General features: G+C 44.5%; 1 protein-coding gene across 3 annotated transcripts in view; it reads right to left on the reverse strand.

The window, feature by feature from the left end:
• Window positions 1-7,747: 7,747 nt before the first annotated feature.
• The window catches only part of IL1RL2 (interleukin 1 receptor like 2), a 40,386-nt gene continuing 30,239 nt past the window's right edge, over window positions 7,748-17,894 (reverse strand). For 2 of the 3 annotated variants that reach the window (XM_049651283.1, XM_049651285.1), the window contains 2 exons: window positions 10,273-10,434; window positions 7,748-8,158 (listed from right to left, as the gene is read on the reverse strand). In XM_049651283.1, the coding sequence (XP_049507240.1) occupies window positions 7,791-8,158; window positions 10,273-10,434 (530 nt within the window). In that variant the 3' untranslated portion in view covers window positions 7,748-7,790. Of the gene's footprint in view, window positions 8,159-8,517; window positions 9,597-10,272; window positions 10,435-17,894 lie in introns of those variants that run through there. The other variant, XM_049651284.1, reaches the window with a different exon arrangement.

The raw sequence follows: 17,894 nt of genomic DNA on the forward strand, positions 1-17,894 counted from the left end.
AATCCATGAGCTTATATATTTTATAGAATCAGGTTTTTCTTAAAGTGGAACAACTCTATAAATTATGTATGATAATTTGGGGTTCCCCATATTTATGGTGATACCAACAACCAGTTTTTCTCTAGGGTCTAAAGTGCTTTTCACATATATAATACTCAAAACCAACCTATCAAGGAAGTACTATCCTCACCCGGGTTCTGGAAATGAGACCTGTGGCTGATGGAACAAAGAGATTAGAAAGCTTGAACCCATATTCTGCCTCTCTTTCTTCCTCAAAGCAGACTTCCTTAGCATGCCTGCCCCACAGCGCCGAAAATGAAGTAATGCATATAAAGCATGTAGGAGAATATCTGGAGTGTTGTAAGTGCTCTGTAAACGTTAACTATCATTATCATCATGAGCACTAACGCAGGAGTAAAAATCATGAGTGCAAAAGAATAATAATTTTGGTAAAAATGACAATATAGTAAAAAATAATATTATTGTTATTACAATGTAGTAAGAGCCAATGTCCACTGAGGTCTTACTAGGTGCCAATAGGCATTATATTTACTTGCTGGTCATCCTACAGCATAGGTGCTTTTATTGTCCTCTTTTTATACCTAAAGCAACTGAGGCACAGAGTTTGTGACTTGCCTGAGAAAATCACCAGTTGTGCAGACGTACTCAGCAGGCGGTGGGGTTGTGACTGCAGTCTGAAGTCAGGGACACCCTTCTGGAGCCATTACGCTTAGAGCTCTGTCTTGTGGACACAGAAGGAGGAGGACCTTCTGGCCCCCATCACAACTCTTGGGCTCAGTACTGCCATCTCTGAAGCGCAAGGGTTAAGAACATAGTGACAGACTTAGAAAAATGGCACTGAATACTTCAACCTTTGCCACGGCCTAAGAAAAGGAAAGCCATTCTTGGCCTTAAGTTAAAGACCCTCCGAAAGCTTACACGCACCGGTGAACATCCATCTCTTGAGCAAGGTGCCAGATGGAGAGCATTCCTTCAGCCGCCAGCAGAGGGCGCAGTGGAGCCGTGGGGAGGCACCAGCGTCCTTTCTTTTTTGCCAGGTTAAGGCGTGAACGTCATTTTCTCCTGTGTCTCTTGAGAAGAAATGCTTCTCTCTTTCTCAAAGGCCTTCACCCGCTTTCTTTTCCTCTTGTCATCCTTTTACTCAGGCAGGAGATTATGTTCATTTAAAACTGCCGTGGGAGAGACTTCTGCCGGTCCTGGGGTCATTTAAAATAACAAACAAAGCTAATTGATCCGGAAGTTAGATAAAGAAGAACTTAATAAGTTCTTGAAGAACATAATAAGTTCTTGATAAAGCCTTGTTGATTAAAGAAAGCAGAATGTCATGATTGGCTGGGTCACCAGTAGGCTGGGAAGCTGGTGCTGTGTTTTTCAAATTGCTTTGGAAAACCAGAAGTTGGTCCTTAAGTCGGTGGGCCGTGACCTCGCATTTTTAAAAACTGAACGAGAGGAGAACAAAACAGAATCGAACATATAACAAAAAACGGAATTGTTTTTTTCATTCTCTCCGCGCGCGCGCACGCGTGTGTGTGTGTGTGTGTGTGTGTGTGTGTACGGAGTTGCAATGTAAAATGTAGTTAATCCTGCAGTTTGCCGTTTACAAAACATGAACACCTTTGGTAGCAGAGGCCAGCACTTCATGTACGACCTAAGCTGCGTGTCTCTAAGGTCTGCACCCCTGGTTTGTCCTGCATGTGGCTCCATCTGGGATGGGGAGACAATAAATCATGGCTCTCTGGGCTGACCACATTCGACGGATGTATTGAAAACTCATCCAGCCCCTGTCCAACAACCTTCACTCCTTATGTTTTTCTTTTCTAGAAAGATGCTAAGCAGAGTGCTGGCGGTGGTGAAGAGCGAGGAGCGGGAGGGCTGATAACACACAGAGCAGGAGGGAAATAGGGAGAAAGGAGGGTGTGACCACAAAACCATCACTGTGTAAACCTTTGGTCTCCAGAGCTTCTCTGGGTAAGTTAAGGGACAACGTGAATAAATCAAATAGAACAGTAGGTATCGGTGACTCAGATTAAGAACTAATACAGCCATTGAGTAGGAGGGAAAAAAAGCCACTGCGCATTATTCTCACATTTTTCTGTAACTATAATCGCAGTTTGGGTTTTGCCCAGTTTTTCAGTGGACACAGTCACCCGGGTCGTGTCGTCAAGTTATAAATATTAGAATGGCGACACACTGGTAACCTGGTTGTAGTAGAAAAGGGTTTTTAATTTCTAGATTGATAGAATTGTCCTTTTCATATGAGCTCTGAACAAACAAAAGCGAGATTTAGGTTTCAGAATTGAGAGTTCTGAATTTACTTGATGGACTTCTGATCGTTGCAAGACTTGCAGCTTCATGTTTTCTCGTGGCCAGAAGGGGGAAGGGGCGTGTGCTGTTCAGGGACGGGCCTCTGTGTCCGATTCAGCCGGCTGCGGCCCACAGGGATGCCCCACCTGCTCTCGCCACGTCCAGCTCTCTTTGGCGGAGCTGCTAGAATCCCAACACCAGCCTCACCGCACAGCCAGAGATTGCAAAACACAGCACACTCCGGCCAAGCATTTGGTGCGAGGTCTCTCCGCGGGGTGTGAGTGCACCTGTGTCTCCCTTGAGCGCATTCGGGGCCCGAATCAGAAACGACGTGCCTGGTCCTCTTCTGAGATGGTGGGAGGTGAGGCAAAAGCATTCTGATGAGGACAAGAAAAACTCCATCCTGTAGTCGGACCATCTGATGGTATATCCCTGTGGATTTCATTCTCTCTCTCTCTTTTTAAATGTCTATTTATTTTGAGAGAGAGAGAGAGCAGGGGAGGGGCAGAGACAGAGGGAGAGAAAGAATCCCAAGCAGGCCCAGTCGCCGGAGCCAGATGCGGGGCTCGAACCGACGAAGCCGTGAGATCGTGACCTGCGCCCAGATCAAGAGTCAGACGCTAACCGACAGAGCCACCCAGGAGACTTTCACTCTCTTTTGTTATCCCTTCCCGTCCTGTAAAATCTTTTTTGGTCCTTGCAGGTGTCAGCTGCGCTTCTAGGAATTAGTCAAGGGTGGACAGGCCAGAGCATCCGCGGTGGGCAGTGGCAACTGTTGTTAATATAAGAACCTCTGAGGAAAGGTGACTCTGGAGAGCAGGGCCAGAGCCACAAGCACCGATTTCCCTTCTCGAGGGAAGAATCTCTCTCTCTCTCAGAGGTCTGGGGTTTGATTTTGATTAAAACAAATGGCAGCATCCCTTCAAAGCTACCTGGGGAGGGAGGGGAGAGGGAGACAGATGTGTACAGAGCCCCATCCACGAAGGCCCCAGAGGAATCCATCTGAGATCTGAGAAGAGTGGCCTTTAGCCGTCACAACAGATGTGCTGCCGCTATGAGGGCCACCGTCGCCCCCATCACTTCTAGACATTGCAGATTCGTCATCTATAGAACAGTCTTTATTCAAAGAAGGAAACCAGGGAGGAATTTTCCACTTTAACTTTCCAGACGCGGCCCTGGATAAATCAACCAAAGCATCTGTTGGAGGAAAGTTTATTAAAAAATGAGTCAGGATCAAGAGCCAAAGAAAGGTCAACCGACTGGGCCAGAGCAGGCAGACCTCTGAGTCACCGCAGTTTGGCAGGGGCAGAAGGCGCTGGGGGATTGTGCCCCCCAGCCCCAGGTAGGTCAGACGACTCCTCGTGACTCTATGGCCTGTGCCAGGCACTTTCGCATATGTGTCTTTATCTCGGTTGACCTTCTGGGAAAAGACCAGACCTTCCTGGACCCTCTATTTAATGTGACTCAGTCTTCACCCAGGACTTTCTCACAGGCAGACTCACAGTATTTGAGGGGAGAAACCAAAGGAAGTGGGTCCTGTGGTTGATTCAGTCATTATAGGAAGGCGGACCAAAAGGTAACAGAGGGGTTCAACACATGTGTTTCATCTTTTCTTTGACCTATTCACCTCTCACCCCTGCCCCCAGGTGAGTCCTGTCCCCTCAGGTTATCCGGAGCCCCATTTACCTCACCACGCCCCACTGGGGAAAACAGGAGAGAATCAGTGGTGGCCCTCAGCTTTCATATAATCTGCCTTTCTATCCACTCTCCGGTGACACCTAAACCTTCCTAGTTGTGCAAACTTAGACATGAGTCCACAGCTGACAACTGAATATTTTTTGCTTTTACCTTCTAATCTGTTTCAGTGGCAAAGCCAGGCTAATTCAATCACTTACATTTTTACCACATTGTATCCCTTTATTCCACTAAAAACTGGTAGAAATTAAAAATGGAACTGCTGGAACCAGGAAACTACTAATAATAAAATTGAGAATGAGATGGGCGAGTACTAAGTATGAAGCTTACACTTCATGATCGCGAGCAACTTAATTACGGGTCCAAGTGCTGAGATGTAATGTTAAAGAACACCTACAAAACAGTGGAAATGCACATTTCGGGGGCTGCATTGTGGATAAAATTGAGGATCCTCAGTGGAATCCCAGCACCCCTTCCCTGAAATCTCTGTTAGGGACCAGCCCATTCTCTGACCCGCAGAATTAATGGTCTCTCCATCCTCGGCCAAGGGCTATCTGCACAGACGCTACTTCAAGCCCTTTTCTCCCACCACCACTACCCCAACCAAACAATGCCTCTGAACTCCTGTTACAGAAATTCTGGAAGGCTCTGAGGCAAGTAGAGTCTTCAGGACATATTGTCGAGTTTCATTTCAGGGGCATTCCGATGAAATAATGGCAAGAAGTGAGCAACTTCCGGTACCATACCAGGGTGCTTGGACTCACAGCCACTGAGTGTCTCAGGGAGAATGGAACATGATCTGAGAGGTAGTAGGACTGGCTTGAGGCTGGAGGAGGGGTGACAGCACGGTCCTCCGGAGGCCCAGGATAGGCCTCAGCTGGGTCTCCCCAGTTCAGGTACTTCCTTCAAACACTCTTCCGGCCTGGGATACTGCGTGGTAGAGTGAGCCCGGCGGAAGGTTATTCCTGGCACCTACCTCCCAGGATTAGGCTTCGAAACTCCCTGAGCTCCTCATAATCAAGACCAAGCTGCAAGCGGGGACAACATTCAAAGCCCCCATGGGAGCCGGTAGCCCTGTGTGGATACTCAGGGGATCAGGAAGGCTCGGGGTCCTTGCCTAAAGAAGAGGACACCAGCCAGCAGGCAGGGCAGTACGGTTTGGAAAGTTACTCCAACTCACAGCATGGGCTCCAGTCGTGGATGCCTTGGGTCTCAATAGGAGCACCTGTCTCCAAGGGCATTCTTTGTGTGACTTTAAGAAGGTAGTAGAAAGCTTAGGATTCTCCAAAAACTGTGAGCTGCCTACTGCAAAACGTTCAATGCCGATTGATTTTTTTTCCCCTCTTCAGTTAAAATTTTTTTCCCTGAATATCATGGCCAGAGTTCTTTCAAGTGTATCCTGACTCTTGGGGCTTCTCTGTCTCTCTTCATCCCCTGGAAAGAAAGGGCTTGGAAGGAAGGGGGAGGCTTTGGGGCATGGACTCCACATAAGCCAAAGTGAAGGACAAAATGCCTGTCTGACCCCCGCAGCCAACAAGCCTTCTCCAGCATCGATAGCAATCTCCAGGTATAAAGCAGAGAAGAGAAAACTGAGGCAGCGAGGGGAACAGAATGAGGAACACATCAGTGGCCATTGCTTTGCTCCTGGGTACATCCAGAGAAATAGCTTCTTTTCCTTAAACTGGCAAATCCTCCATGAGGAATTCGGACTCCCGTGTTCTACAGAAACCAAGAAGCCAAGAGTTTACAAACACCTGATTAGAAGGACCCTAATAAGCTTATTACTTCTGGTGGTTGTCCCTAGTCCCCGTAATAAAATAGACACATGCTACTCTTCAAGCAGATAAGAAATAAAGAAGGGAGGGAGGGACTAAATAAAAATAATGAAACAAAAAGCAAATATTACACATGAATCTTAGTGACATGTGGCTAAGTGAAATAAGCCAGTCACAAAAGGCCAAATCCTGTATGATTCCACTCATATGCAGGACCTAGCATAGCCAAAATCATAGACATAGAAAGCAGAACATTGAAGGGGCTGTGACAGCGGGGAGGGAGAGTTAGTGTTTAATGGGGACAGAGTTCCAGTTGGGGAAGATGATAAAGTTCTGGAACCAGATGGTTCTAATGGTTGTACAAGGTGAATGTATTTACTGCCACTAAAGTATACAGCTACAAATGGTTGAGATGGTAAATTTCACATTATATATACTTTAGCACAATAAAAAATTTTTCAAAGAGCAAACGTTAAGTAAAATAAAGAGGGGCTTGACGCTAAGTGAGAACTGGCGTATGATGGCAAAGAAATGTGTAACCTTAGGTCACCTGGGAACCTAAATTCTAAAAGACTTGAGGGGGCTCCTCGTGACGTAAGATCCCACCAGACACTTTATGCTGTCTGCAGCCTGTCAAGAAGGTCACACAGCCACCTATTCCTGTCCCCCATCCCCCAGACTCCGTCCACTCTGCTCATTCCTGCATGCTGGGGTCTTTGTTCTCCCAACTCACCCCTCCTGCTCCTCCTCCCCCTCCCCAGCCCCTGTCCTGCCCATTGGCTGATTCCCTTCCAGTCCCCATGACCCTTCGGGCCATGCCTTAGTCTGTCTGGGCTGCTATAATGAAGCACAATACACTGGGTGGCTTATTAACACTGGGTGCCCTCATGGTCAGGTGAGGGCTTTCTTTCAGATCACAGACTTCTAGCTGTGTCCTCACATAGCCAAAGGGGCAAGGGACCTCTTGGGGTATCTTTTATGAGAGTACTAATCCTATTCGTGAGGTCTCCACCGTTATGACCTATCACCTCACCTCCTCCTCAAAGGCCTCACCTCCCAATACCATGACATTGGGTATTAGGGTTGCAACATGTAAATTTGGGAGATACAACATTCTGACCATAGCAGGTCACTTGTTTGGGTTTGATGTCATCAAAACCACAGAACTTGGACGCTATCTAAGCCTCAGGTCAGGTCTTTGAAAGTAGTTTACAGATGAGTTTACAGCTAATTTTTAGCATCAAAAATCCTCATGCCTTGTTCAAACATAGATTGACCTGTGATGAGGGGACACCGGCTAACTGACAGATGGCTTTGTTTGACGTGGACTAGAATTGCGTCATCTTGGTGTGCCAGCTGTGTCTCTCACATGCTTCTAAGAATTCTGGCCTTCATAGGCCAGCTGGAAAAACAAGCGAATTGTTACTTATTTTTGATTTGGTGGGTAAAGTCTTTCAAGACTGGAGTCCAGCAGGAGGGTAACTAATGTGCAATCCCAGTGGCGCCACACTTGGTCCCCACTAGTCTGTGTGACCTTTAGGTGGCTTCCAGTATCAATGTGCTAAGACCGTGATCATGAAAAAAGTGCCATTATCCTCGCCTGCCCTCCCCGCCATTCCCTGACTTCCGTCTCTGGCCCCACGGATGCTACACTACATGCCAAACTTCCTGACATCTTAACCGCCACTCTACAACTCTCGCGTCCCATTACCCCAGGGCTCACGTACTACATCTCTGCATTCAGGGAGTGTTCATGAGAGCCTGTAAGTGAAGGAGGGCCTTCTGGAAAGGTGACGTCTTTCCCTTAAGAAGTAGCTCTGATCAAAACAAGCAACAGACACAGGCCCTCTCACAACAAGTATATATACGGTAGCAAGCTTCAAGCAGATGGTCCAAGTGTGATGCATCGTTGTCCATCTGTAAGTCACCCTGTGCCCACAATGCCATCACTGGTGATGAACCCACCTTGGCCCCCCACTTGCCGGCTATGAGGTCTCAGTACGTGTGCTTCAGCATCTGGGCGGAAGAAGACGGTGGAGGCCTTTTGGGTGGCATGTGATATCTCACTTTTTTCCAGAACTTGGTCTTTGCGCACTGTGACTGCTCTGTGAAGTCCCCACTCCACTGGATAGCCCCGTGCTTCTGCTTGATGTACTGAATTGACTCTGGCATGGCCGTGTAGTCCTTGACCTTCTCCAGTTCAATCAGAATGACCTTCATCCCATCCTGGATGAGCGCATTATAGACTGCGATTTGTTCTTCGGACATGTTCTTTAACAGGTCAAAGCTCAGGAATTCAGGAACTATGATGATGATCAGCCTCCTGCACAGCTTGATGTTTTCATCAATGACATTGGCCACAGCTGGAAATAAAGAAAGGAGAGGTGGATTATCTCATGAGTGAAACAGCCCAGGCCTCAGTGCTATTGAGAATATCAGAAAGGGGACCCAGAAAGACAATGTGGGCTTTAAAATAAAGGTGACTTAGGAATGGATTAATAAACTTGTTTTAAGTTTATTTCTTTATTTTGAAAGAGAGAAAGCGAGCGGGGAAGGGACAGAGAGACAGGGAAAGAGAGAGAATCCTAAGCTGGCTCCATTCTTGATCTCATGGGGATCTCATGGGGCTCGATCTCACAACTGTGAGATCATGACCTGAGCTGAAATCAAGAGTCAGACACTTAACTGACTGAGCCACCCAACCTCCTCAGTGAAAGTTTTTTTTTCCAAACATTTATCGCATCCTCTGTGAAACCTTCCTGACTTTCCCTGAAAAATTGGTCCTTGGTATTCATAAGTCTTATTTTTTGGTGGTTAGCTGTCACTTTCCTCAGGCTCCACGTTGTGAACTACTCCGAACAAGGGCTTTATCATCCCCAAGTTGATATCTCCAACTTAGCCGAAGGGCTGGCATATATTAGATGATTAACACATTTTTTAAATAAATAGATTTTAAAAGGATAGGGAAAATGTAGATAGCTCAAACATTGTATTAATCTTTATCGGTGTTTTCCTTTTGTGCTTCACAGCTACTTAAAGGCCCAGGACTTATAGAACTAATGTGAAAATGAATAACATCCCCTGATGATTTCTTGGGGAGAGTTCTTGAAATATCCAGCTATGGATGCAACTTGGTCTTTTTTAGCAATAAAGATTAATTTTTATATCCTCCTTATTCCTAGAATATAAAAACAGATTGTGGCCTTCCCAAGGTCATGTTTTTCTTCCCTTTGGTTTATTTTTATATTTCTAGTGCCTAGAATATTAACTGGCACATAGTAGGCGCTCAATAAATATTTTGCTGAGTAAGTAAGCGACAGAATGTGCTTATGAAATCTTAGCTCTCCCACATGTTTATGGCAAGCGTTAGATCAAATTTTCATTTCCTCATGGAGGATGATTTTATGACTTGAGAAGATGAGGGCTGAGATATAGTTGTAGCTCACCATGGATATGAGCAGCCTACAAATCCAAAGTACTTAGCAACCTTTGCAAACGACCCAGAACAGGCCACTAGCAAATGTTGTAAAGTAATTTTGGTTTCCTTTTGACCAGTAAAGGATGTTTATTTCAAAATTCAGCCATTTATTGTATAGAGTTCCAGGAAGGAAAATTTGTAGGTCAAAAGGGAAACTTTTATCTGCTGAATGTCTCATATGTGCTAAGCTCCATACTGGTCTCCGCTCAGGTTTTGCCTCATTTCATTCTCTTGGCCAAGTCAGGGAAGCATTCTCTTCCCCATTTGACAGATGAGACAACTGAGGTTCAGAGAGGTTGCCTGCATAGCCCAAAGCTTCACTCCTGTCCAATGGGAGACATAAATAAATGAATTCTATTTTACTTATGCAGGAAAAGCCTGGGGGGGTGAGGTTTATAAGCTCAGCTTTAAACATGAGCGGATTGATAAATTCAAGCTGGTGGAATATGTTCAGCAGTTAGTCTCAAGGGCTTGAGGGCAAATGAGCCCTTGTCTCCTTTCAGTCTCTTGGCCAAGGCTGCCAAGAGTCACATTATTTCTTTTTTTAATTTTTTTAACGTTTATTTATTTTTTGAGACAGAGAGAGACAGTGCATGAACGGGGGAGGGGCAGAGAGAGAGGGAGACACAGAATCGGAAGCATGTTCCAGGCTCTGAGCCATCAGCCCAGAGCCCAACGCGGGGCTCGAAATCACAGAGCGCGAGATCGTGACCTGAGCTGAAGTCGGACGCTTAACCGACTGAGCCACCCAGGCACCCCAGAGTCACATTATTTCAACCAGGCATCCCAGTCACCCTCCTGCAGGAATGGGCCCCAGAGATAAGAGGCCCGGTCCTAACTTGGCTCAGGGGCTGTGGCTTGGGGAGGTAAAGGACTCTCCATGTTTCCATGGAGAAGGAAAGGAGAGTCCCCCACCCCACCATTTGTAAAGTGAAGGAACAGAGACCTCCCTCTCCCTCTTTATCTGCTGCTTTTATACCTTTGATACTCAAAATTTACCTTGTCCAGGAAATTCATCCCTACCAAATATAAATAATTTGTATCCACACTGCCTCTCCAGCACCTCGGGCAGAATCTTCAACACCAGTGTGTCCACCTCAGGACTCTGGATTTCTCTTTGGGGCTTGGGGTACAAGACATAGGCATCATACAGCTTCCCATCTGAAAAGGAAATGGGATACAGTCGTGGGATTATTCCTACCACATTCTTTTATGCTAACAGGGCGAAACTCTGAGCTGCTACCCTGACATCCTTCCCTTGGGCTTGTTGACTTTGGAGTGCCAACTGGCTGGCTCAGTGCCAAGCACTGCCACACCAGGCAACTCTCATTCTTTCAGGGCTTGAAACGTTCCTCTTCACTGTCTTTTGCTTGTGTCGTTTCTGAGGGCAGGTTGATGAAGCACACATCTTTGTTTCTTGACAGGTGAGGTGTCTTTTCGTCTGGCTTCTTTTAGGGTGTTTGGATTTTCTTGTCTTTGATCTTCTACAGTTTGAAAATGATAGGTCTAGGTGTTTCTTTGTTTCTTTGTTTGTTTATTCTGCTTGGTACTCTCAGAAGTGTCTGACATTAATTCGGGGAAATTCTCAGTCGTGTTTCAGATATTTATGTTCCTTTCTTTCTCCTCCTTTGGTATTCCCATTACACTTATGTTACACCTTCTGTGGTAGTCCCACACTCGTTGGATATCTTCTTCTTCTTTTTTTTTTTCAGTCTTTGTTCTCTAGCTTTTCAGTTTCAGAGGTTTCTAGAGTGATATCCTCAAGCTCAGAGATTCTCTGATCAGCCATATCCACTCCACTAAGAAGCCCATCAGATGCACTCTTCATTTTTGTTACAGCTGTTTGTTTGCTTGTTTTTAATTGCTAGCTTTCTTTTTGGTTCTTTTTAGGATTTTCTTCTCTCTGCTTACATCACCTGTCTGTTGTTACATGCTGTCTGGTTTTATCCATGAGATCCCTTGGCATACTAATCAGGAATATTTTATTTTATTTTTTATTTTTATTTTTTTCAATATATGAAGTTAATTGTCAAATTGGTTTCCATACAACACCCAGTGCTCATCCCAAAAGGTGCCCTCAATACCCATCACCCACCCTCCCCTCCCTCCCACCCCCCATCAACCCTCAGTTTGTTCTCAGTTTTTAAGAGTCTCTTATGCTTTGGCTCTCTCCCACTCTAACCTCTTTTTTTTTTTTTCCTTCCCCTCCCCCATGGGTTTCTGTTAAGTTTCTCAGGATCCACATAAGAGTGAAACTATATGGTATCTGTCTTTCTCTGTATGGCTTATTTCACTTAGCATCACACTCTCCAGTTCCATCCATGTTGCTACAAAGGGCCATATTTCATTCTTTCTCATTGCCACATAGTAGTCCATTGTGTATATAAACCACAATTTCTTTATCCATTCATCAGTTGATGGACATTTAGGCTCTTTCCATAATTTGGCTATTATAGAGAGTGCTGCTATAAACATTGGGGTACATGTGCCCCAATGCATCAACACTCCTGTATTCCTTGGATAAATTCCTAGCAGTGCTATTGCTGGGTCATAGGGTAGTTCTATTTTTAATTTTTTGAGGAACCTCCACACTGTTTTCCAGAATGGCTGCACCAATTTGCATTCCCACCAACAGTGCAAGAGGGTTCCCATTTCTCCACATCCTCACCAGCATCTATAGTCTAATCAGGAATATTTTAAATTCCCAGTCTGATAATGCCAACATTCCTGCCATATCTGGCTCTGATGTTTGCTGTCTCTTCGAATTGTGTTTTTGCCTTTCAATATGACTCATACTTTTTCCTGATAGCTGGATAGAATGTGCAAGGTAAAAGAAAGAGCTAAAAAAAAAAAAAAAAAAAAAAAAAAAAACGCCCTTTAGTAACAGGGTGGTGAGGTGTGCAGTCTATGGTCCCTATGATTAGATCTCAGTCCTTCAGTGACTCTGGATTATGAACTTCACAAGCATTGCTCAGTTTTTTATCCCCACTTAGGTGGGGCAGGATGGCTAGATTGGGCTGGAGTTGGGTATTTCTCTCTGCACAGGTCAGTTAGGCTCTGATAACACCCTAGCAGGTAAGGCTTTCATTAACTAGTTTATCCTGAGGGCAGGCATTGTTAATAAGAACACAGTGCTCTAGGATATTTCAGAATGATTTTTCTCCTCCCCCTTCTGGGGGCAGGATATTTACTGTAAGCCAGGTCAGGCTTCCAGGAGGTAACACTCACAAAAGTGTGGGTTTTGACCCCTTCTGACTAGGTCCTTGTGAAGATTTTAAGTCTCAGATTTGTCCATATTGAGCCTCCAGTGATTTGTCAATTACAGTTCAGAGTTTCCTACCCCATGGACATCGATCTATGAGGAGGATGGTCTTTTCACCATTACATAAGCATCACTTCTCCAAGATGACACAGCCCCAATTGCAACCTGACTCCTTTGACTCTAAGTCCACCACTCCCTGTGGTGAAAATGAGAACTGAAGGCAGGAGTTTCCATGGGTCCTGTGCAATGGCGGATTTTCGTAACTGTACCTGGCAAAACCGACCAAGTGTCTCACAATTCAGACCCATTAGTGAATTCCATCACTGCAATTGCGCATAGCACTCTAGAGACCAAGCCTCTGAGCAGACTCTAGGAACTTCCTGTGTGAAACTGAGAAGCCAAACACGGCAGCACATTTCGTCATCACCAGGATGAGCCAAGCATTTATTGAGCAACTAACCACATGTAACAGTCACTGTGCTCACCTGCGTACAGATGAACAAGACACATCTAACTGGAAAGACCATTCACAGACTTGGAAATAGAAACACGAGGCACTGCAAGATAACAAATGGCCTCATGAACTGGAGAAACAGAAAGAAAAGAAACTTCCCCATGGCCTGGAGCTCTTGAGAAACATTCACAAATGATGTAGGGCAGCTCCTGGATATTAATGGACTTAAGGAAAAAAATGGGCTGGTAGCGGAGGGTAAAGAGATCAAGGAGAGAAAGAGTTTGAGAAGGGCATGGAAGGGGAATGTTTATGCTCTACTCAGGGGTCATATGAACAAGTAAGAAGCTTTAGCATGCTAGAAGGCTTGAGTGACCATCTCATTAGAAAAATGTGGTTTTTGAGGGGTGCCTGCGTGGTTCATTCGGTTAAGCATCCGACTCTTGGTTTCGGCTCAGGTCATTATCTCGAGGTTTCCTGAGTTTGAGCCCCACATCGGGCTCCGGCGCTGGAGCTCGGAGCCTGCTTGGGATTTTCTGTCTCCTCTCTCTCTCTCAAGGCCCCTCCCCCATTCGCATTGTCTCTGTCTCTCTCAAAATAAATGAAAATAAACTCAAAAAAAAAAAAAAAAAGAAAATGTGATTTTTGACCTTCGGGCTATTAAGAAATTCATAGCCAACCTAACAGGAACCGAAGAGAGAGCCATCCCTTTCTATTCCTCTTTTATGGAAGTTTGTTGGATTGAATAGACTTGAAAAGAGGGTTGGCTCTAAGCCCAACAAAAGAAGGTAGAATTTTGTATTCGTCTAGTATTTGTCTAAAGACTGTCCCCAACTTAGGATGGTTCGATTGATGATTTTTTTACTTTATGATGGTCTGAAAGCTATACACATTCAGGAGAAACCATACTTCACATTTTGAATTTTGATGTTTTCTAGACTGGTGATATGTTTTCCTCTCCTCTCTCTGATGCTGGGCAGACCCAAAAGTCACAGGTCCCAGTCAGCCACGTGATCTGGAGGGTCAACAATCCATATACAGACAACCATGCGGTACCCATACACCTGCTGTTTTCCACTTTCAGGGCCATATCCAGTCAATCACATGAGACAGTCAATACTTTATTATAAAATAGGTGTTGTGTTAGATGATTCTGCCCAACTGTAGGCTAATGTAAGAGTTCTGAGAACGTCTAAGTTGGGCTGGGCTAAGCTATCATGTTCTGCAGGTTAAGTGCATTGAATGTATTTTCAGCTTATGATATTTTTTTTAATGTTTATTTTTGAGACAGAGAGAGACAGAGCATGAATAGAGGAGGGGCAGAGAGAGAGGGAGACACAGAATCGGAAGCAGGCTCCAGGCTCTGAGCCATCAGCCCAGAGCCCGACGCGGGGCTCAAACTCACAAACCGTGAGATGGTGACCTGAGCTGAAGTCGGATGCTCAACCGACTGAGCCACCCAGGAGCCCCAGCTTATGATATTTTTAATTCATGATGGGTTTATTGGGATGCAACCCCATCATAAATCAAGGAAGATCTGTAGGGAAAATGTGCACAGAACTTTAGAGTTTACATGTAGCCTTTTCTCATTTTCCATAAATTCTCACCCCAACCACTGACAACCTTCTGGTCTCTGCCTACCCTTCCTGGTCATCCTGTGGAAAATGGTAATATACACACATGTGCACACAGGCACACTCTTCCTCAGTCTCTCTACCCCCTGTAATAAAAGGAAACTGTGTGAAAATGGGGGCTTCTTTTGGTGTGATTCTATCTTCAGTGTCTGGAGCAAGAAAAACAGGACAGAGGAGGTCTCTATCAGTCACTGCCAAATATCTGCATGGGGCTTGATTTTGCAGAGGCTCAAGGAGGTTACATCTATGTAGGACAGAGAGAAGTTTTAGATCATGAGCAGATTTTGCTTTTTAATAAATCAGGGTCATAAGTCATGTGCCAAAGGGATGATGAATTTGTGTCTAGAGTTGGCAAAAACCCAACCGAGCTAAAACTCCTTGTGCAATGTCTTCAATGTTACTAGTCTATACCGCTACTCCATAAGTGGATATTTTTCTGTATCAAATTTAATGTCATACACTTGATTTTCTAAAGCTGGGGGACATGTGAACTTTTTTTTTTAAGATTTCATAAAGGCTTTATGCTTTTAACCACTTTAGGAAGGAATTAAATCTTCTCACTTAAAAATATGATAATATTTATCCTTTTTATGGTAAAGGGGTGGTTGGCTTGGTACTTTCTTTGCCACATAACAGAGCCTCCCCAGTGAATACAGTATTTCCTGGTCTAGAAACTACAACGAACATCCATGTTCATCACCACCTCTGTTGGAACCCCTGCCACCGGTGTCTCTCTTCCCTCAGGCTGTTTCTCTTTCTTCCTTCTCATTCAAACAATAAAATACAATAAAATAAAATAAAATAAAATAAAATAAAATAAAACAAAACAAAATAAAACAAAATAAAATAAAGTAACAAAATGAAAAACTATGTTTGTTAAGTGAACTCTCTCCTCTTTTTTTAATGTTTATTTATTTATTTATTTTGAGAGAGAGAGAGTATGTGTGAAAGGGAGAAGAGCAGAGAGGGAGACAGAGAACCCGAAGCAGGCTCTGTGCTGACAGTGGAGAGGCCGATGCAGGGCTCAAACGCACGAACCACAAGATCATGACCTGAGCCAAAGTCAGACGCTTAACCGAGTCACCCAGGCGCCCCCTGAATTCTCTCTTTTGACAGTGTTCCAATTCTGTGTTTTTATGTGAGGAGTCTGAACATACAGCTGCTCTGTGCTGTGCAACGTGCAGACTTCGGGACAGAAGAGACTTGGGCAGTGAAGGACTCACACCTTTTAAAAACTCAAAATATAAAATGCTCCCAATTTTTCAGTCATCTTTTTTTTCTTTCGAAGCTTTTGAGTAGAAATGTTTATGTTCACGACTTGTTCTCAAAACGTAGTGGGCTCTTGTCACTTCCAAATGATCAACTCATAACTGATTGACCCGATATAGCAAAAAACCAAGCTGACGCCATTTTGCTTTTCGCATCCGCCTGCAGTTTTGAAGGGCCGTCTTAGCCGACTGCCTGCCAGCACTGCACGGTTGTGTCTCTCACAGTCACAGTAAGGGTCACGTTTATACCTTCAGATTGCAGGTAAGGAAGCTGAGACAGACAAGGCTGCGTTATTTCTCCAGTCTTTCAGCTGCCAAGTGCACAGCTTTGAGTCAAACCCAAGCCCACCGCCCCTCTGGTGTGGCTGAGATGAGAACTGGGAGGAGGAAACTTCACAAAGTTTCTCCCTGATTAGTCTCGAGCAAGTGTGGCAAACAGCATTTTTTACAAAAATAGCCCTAGCAGTATTTCCAGTTCCACATGCTCTTTCAGAACTGACCACACCCCCCACAAAGAGGTGGAATCTACTTCCACTCCCTTAAAATTGGCTAGGACTCTATAGCTGCCTTGGCAAATAGAATGTGGTAGAATTGACACTAGAAATTTCGGGTCTGAGTCATAAGAGAAAATATGGCTTTTCCTGGCTCTCTTGTTCTTGAAACACTAGCCCTTGGAAGCCAATCACCACGCTGTGTGGGCTCCTGTGGGCTTCAGGAGCCCACACCAAGAGACCACAAGGAGAGGCTGTTGAGAGAGAAACCGAGGCCACCAGCTGATGGCCAGAATCAACTGCCAGTCCTCCAGCTGGGTCCCCAGACATCATGGAGCTGGGACAGGCCATCCCCACTGTGTCTGTTCACATCCTGACCCACAGAACCCATTAGCAATACAAATGGCTGCCCTGTGCCACAAAGTTTTGAGGCAATTTGCTTCCTAGCCATAGTAAATGGAACAGCAATTGGGAAAGTGACAATGAATGGCAATAGATAATGATGAGTTGGACACTCCCCTTAACTGTCTATTTCACTCAAAAATTGTGGAAATGTAGACCTACTGGTAAGTTCTTTGAGAAAATGGCCTGCTGGCAGATACCCCCATAGCCTGCCTCTATACAGTGGTGGGGTAACAGTTCATGTAGATTCTGGCCACACTTTTTTAATTTCCTGAGGAGGTTCAGCCCTACTTTCGATGTTAAAGCATCTGCATATGGCTTTATTGGCTCTCGGCAAAAAATACAAAGTTTGTTTGCATAAATTAATATTTATGACAGATCGCTTAAAGATTATTCAAGCCCTTATTTTCTTTTCTTATATTATTGCTAAATCTCCAACCTGATCAAACTGGACCAATGGAGAAATCAGATAGAATCCATCTGGCCTTCAGGTGCTTTTACTAAATTGCATGAGGTTTGGCATTTTAGCCTTAACATGGAAGACACTAGAAGAAAAGCCACATTAAGCATGCTATTACATTTACCATGGGAAGGCTGTTGCAGACAAGGTTCCTTATATTACACCCTTTAAAAATAAGGCCTCCCTACAAAAACTTTTCCTTGGAAAATTGTCCCAGACAAAGCCATGTGCTGTCACGAGCAACTGAAGGGTATTTGTGAGAAGCACACGATGAATCTTGTCATTGCTTTGCCTTTACTTCTAAAGCAAGCTCATCTTTAAAAAGTGTCCAAGATTTGTCATTGATTCTACCCCCAAGCTTTATTTTATTGTTCTACCCTCTGTTCACTGTACCTGCTTTGTTTGTTTTTCATTGTTGTATTCTCTACAAACCTATTTGGAAGCAGGTGAGGCACACACAAATCTCTCTAGGAGATGTGTAAGATCACTCTTATATTCTTACACACACTTGCACAGCCTGGAAGGAGAATTTTTAAAGCAACTCCTATAATTTAATAGAGAACATACAGAACTCGTGGATATTATGGCTGTCGATGACTCAATAAAACTGAATTATACACACCTAACTATTACTCATGTTATAAAGCGTAACT

Source organism: Panthera uncia (assembly GCF_023721935.1).
Source record: "Panthera uncia isolate 11264 chromosome A3 unlocalized genomic scaffold, Puncia_PCG_1.0 HiC_scaffold_11, whole genome shotgun sequence".
Taxonomy (NCBI): domain Eukaryota; kingdom Metazoa; phylum Chordata; class Mammalia; order Carnivora; family Felidae; genus Panthera; species Panthera uncia.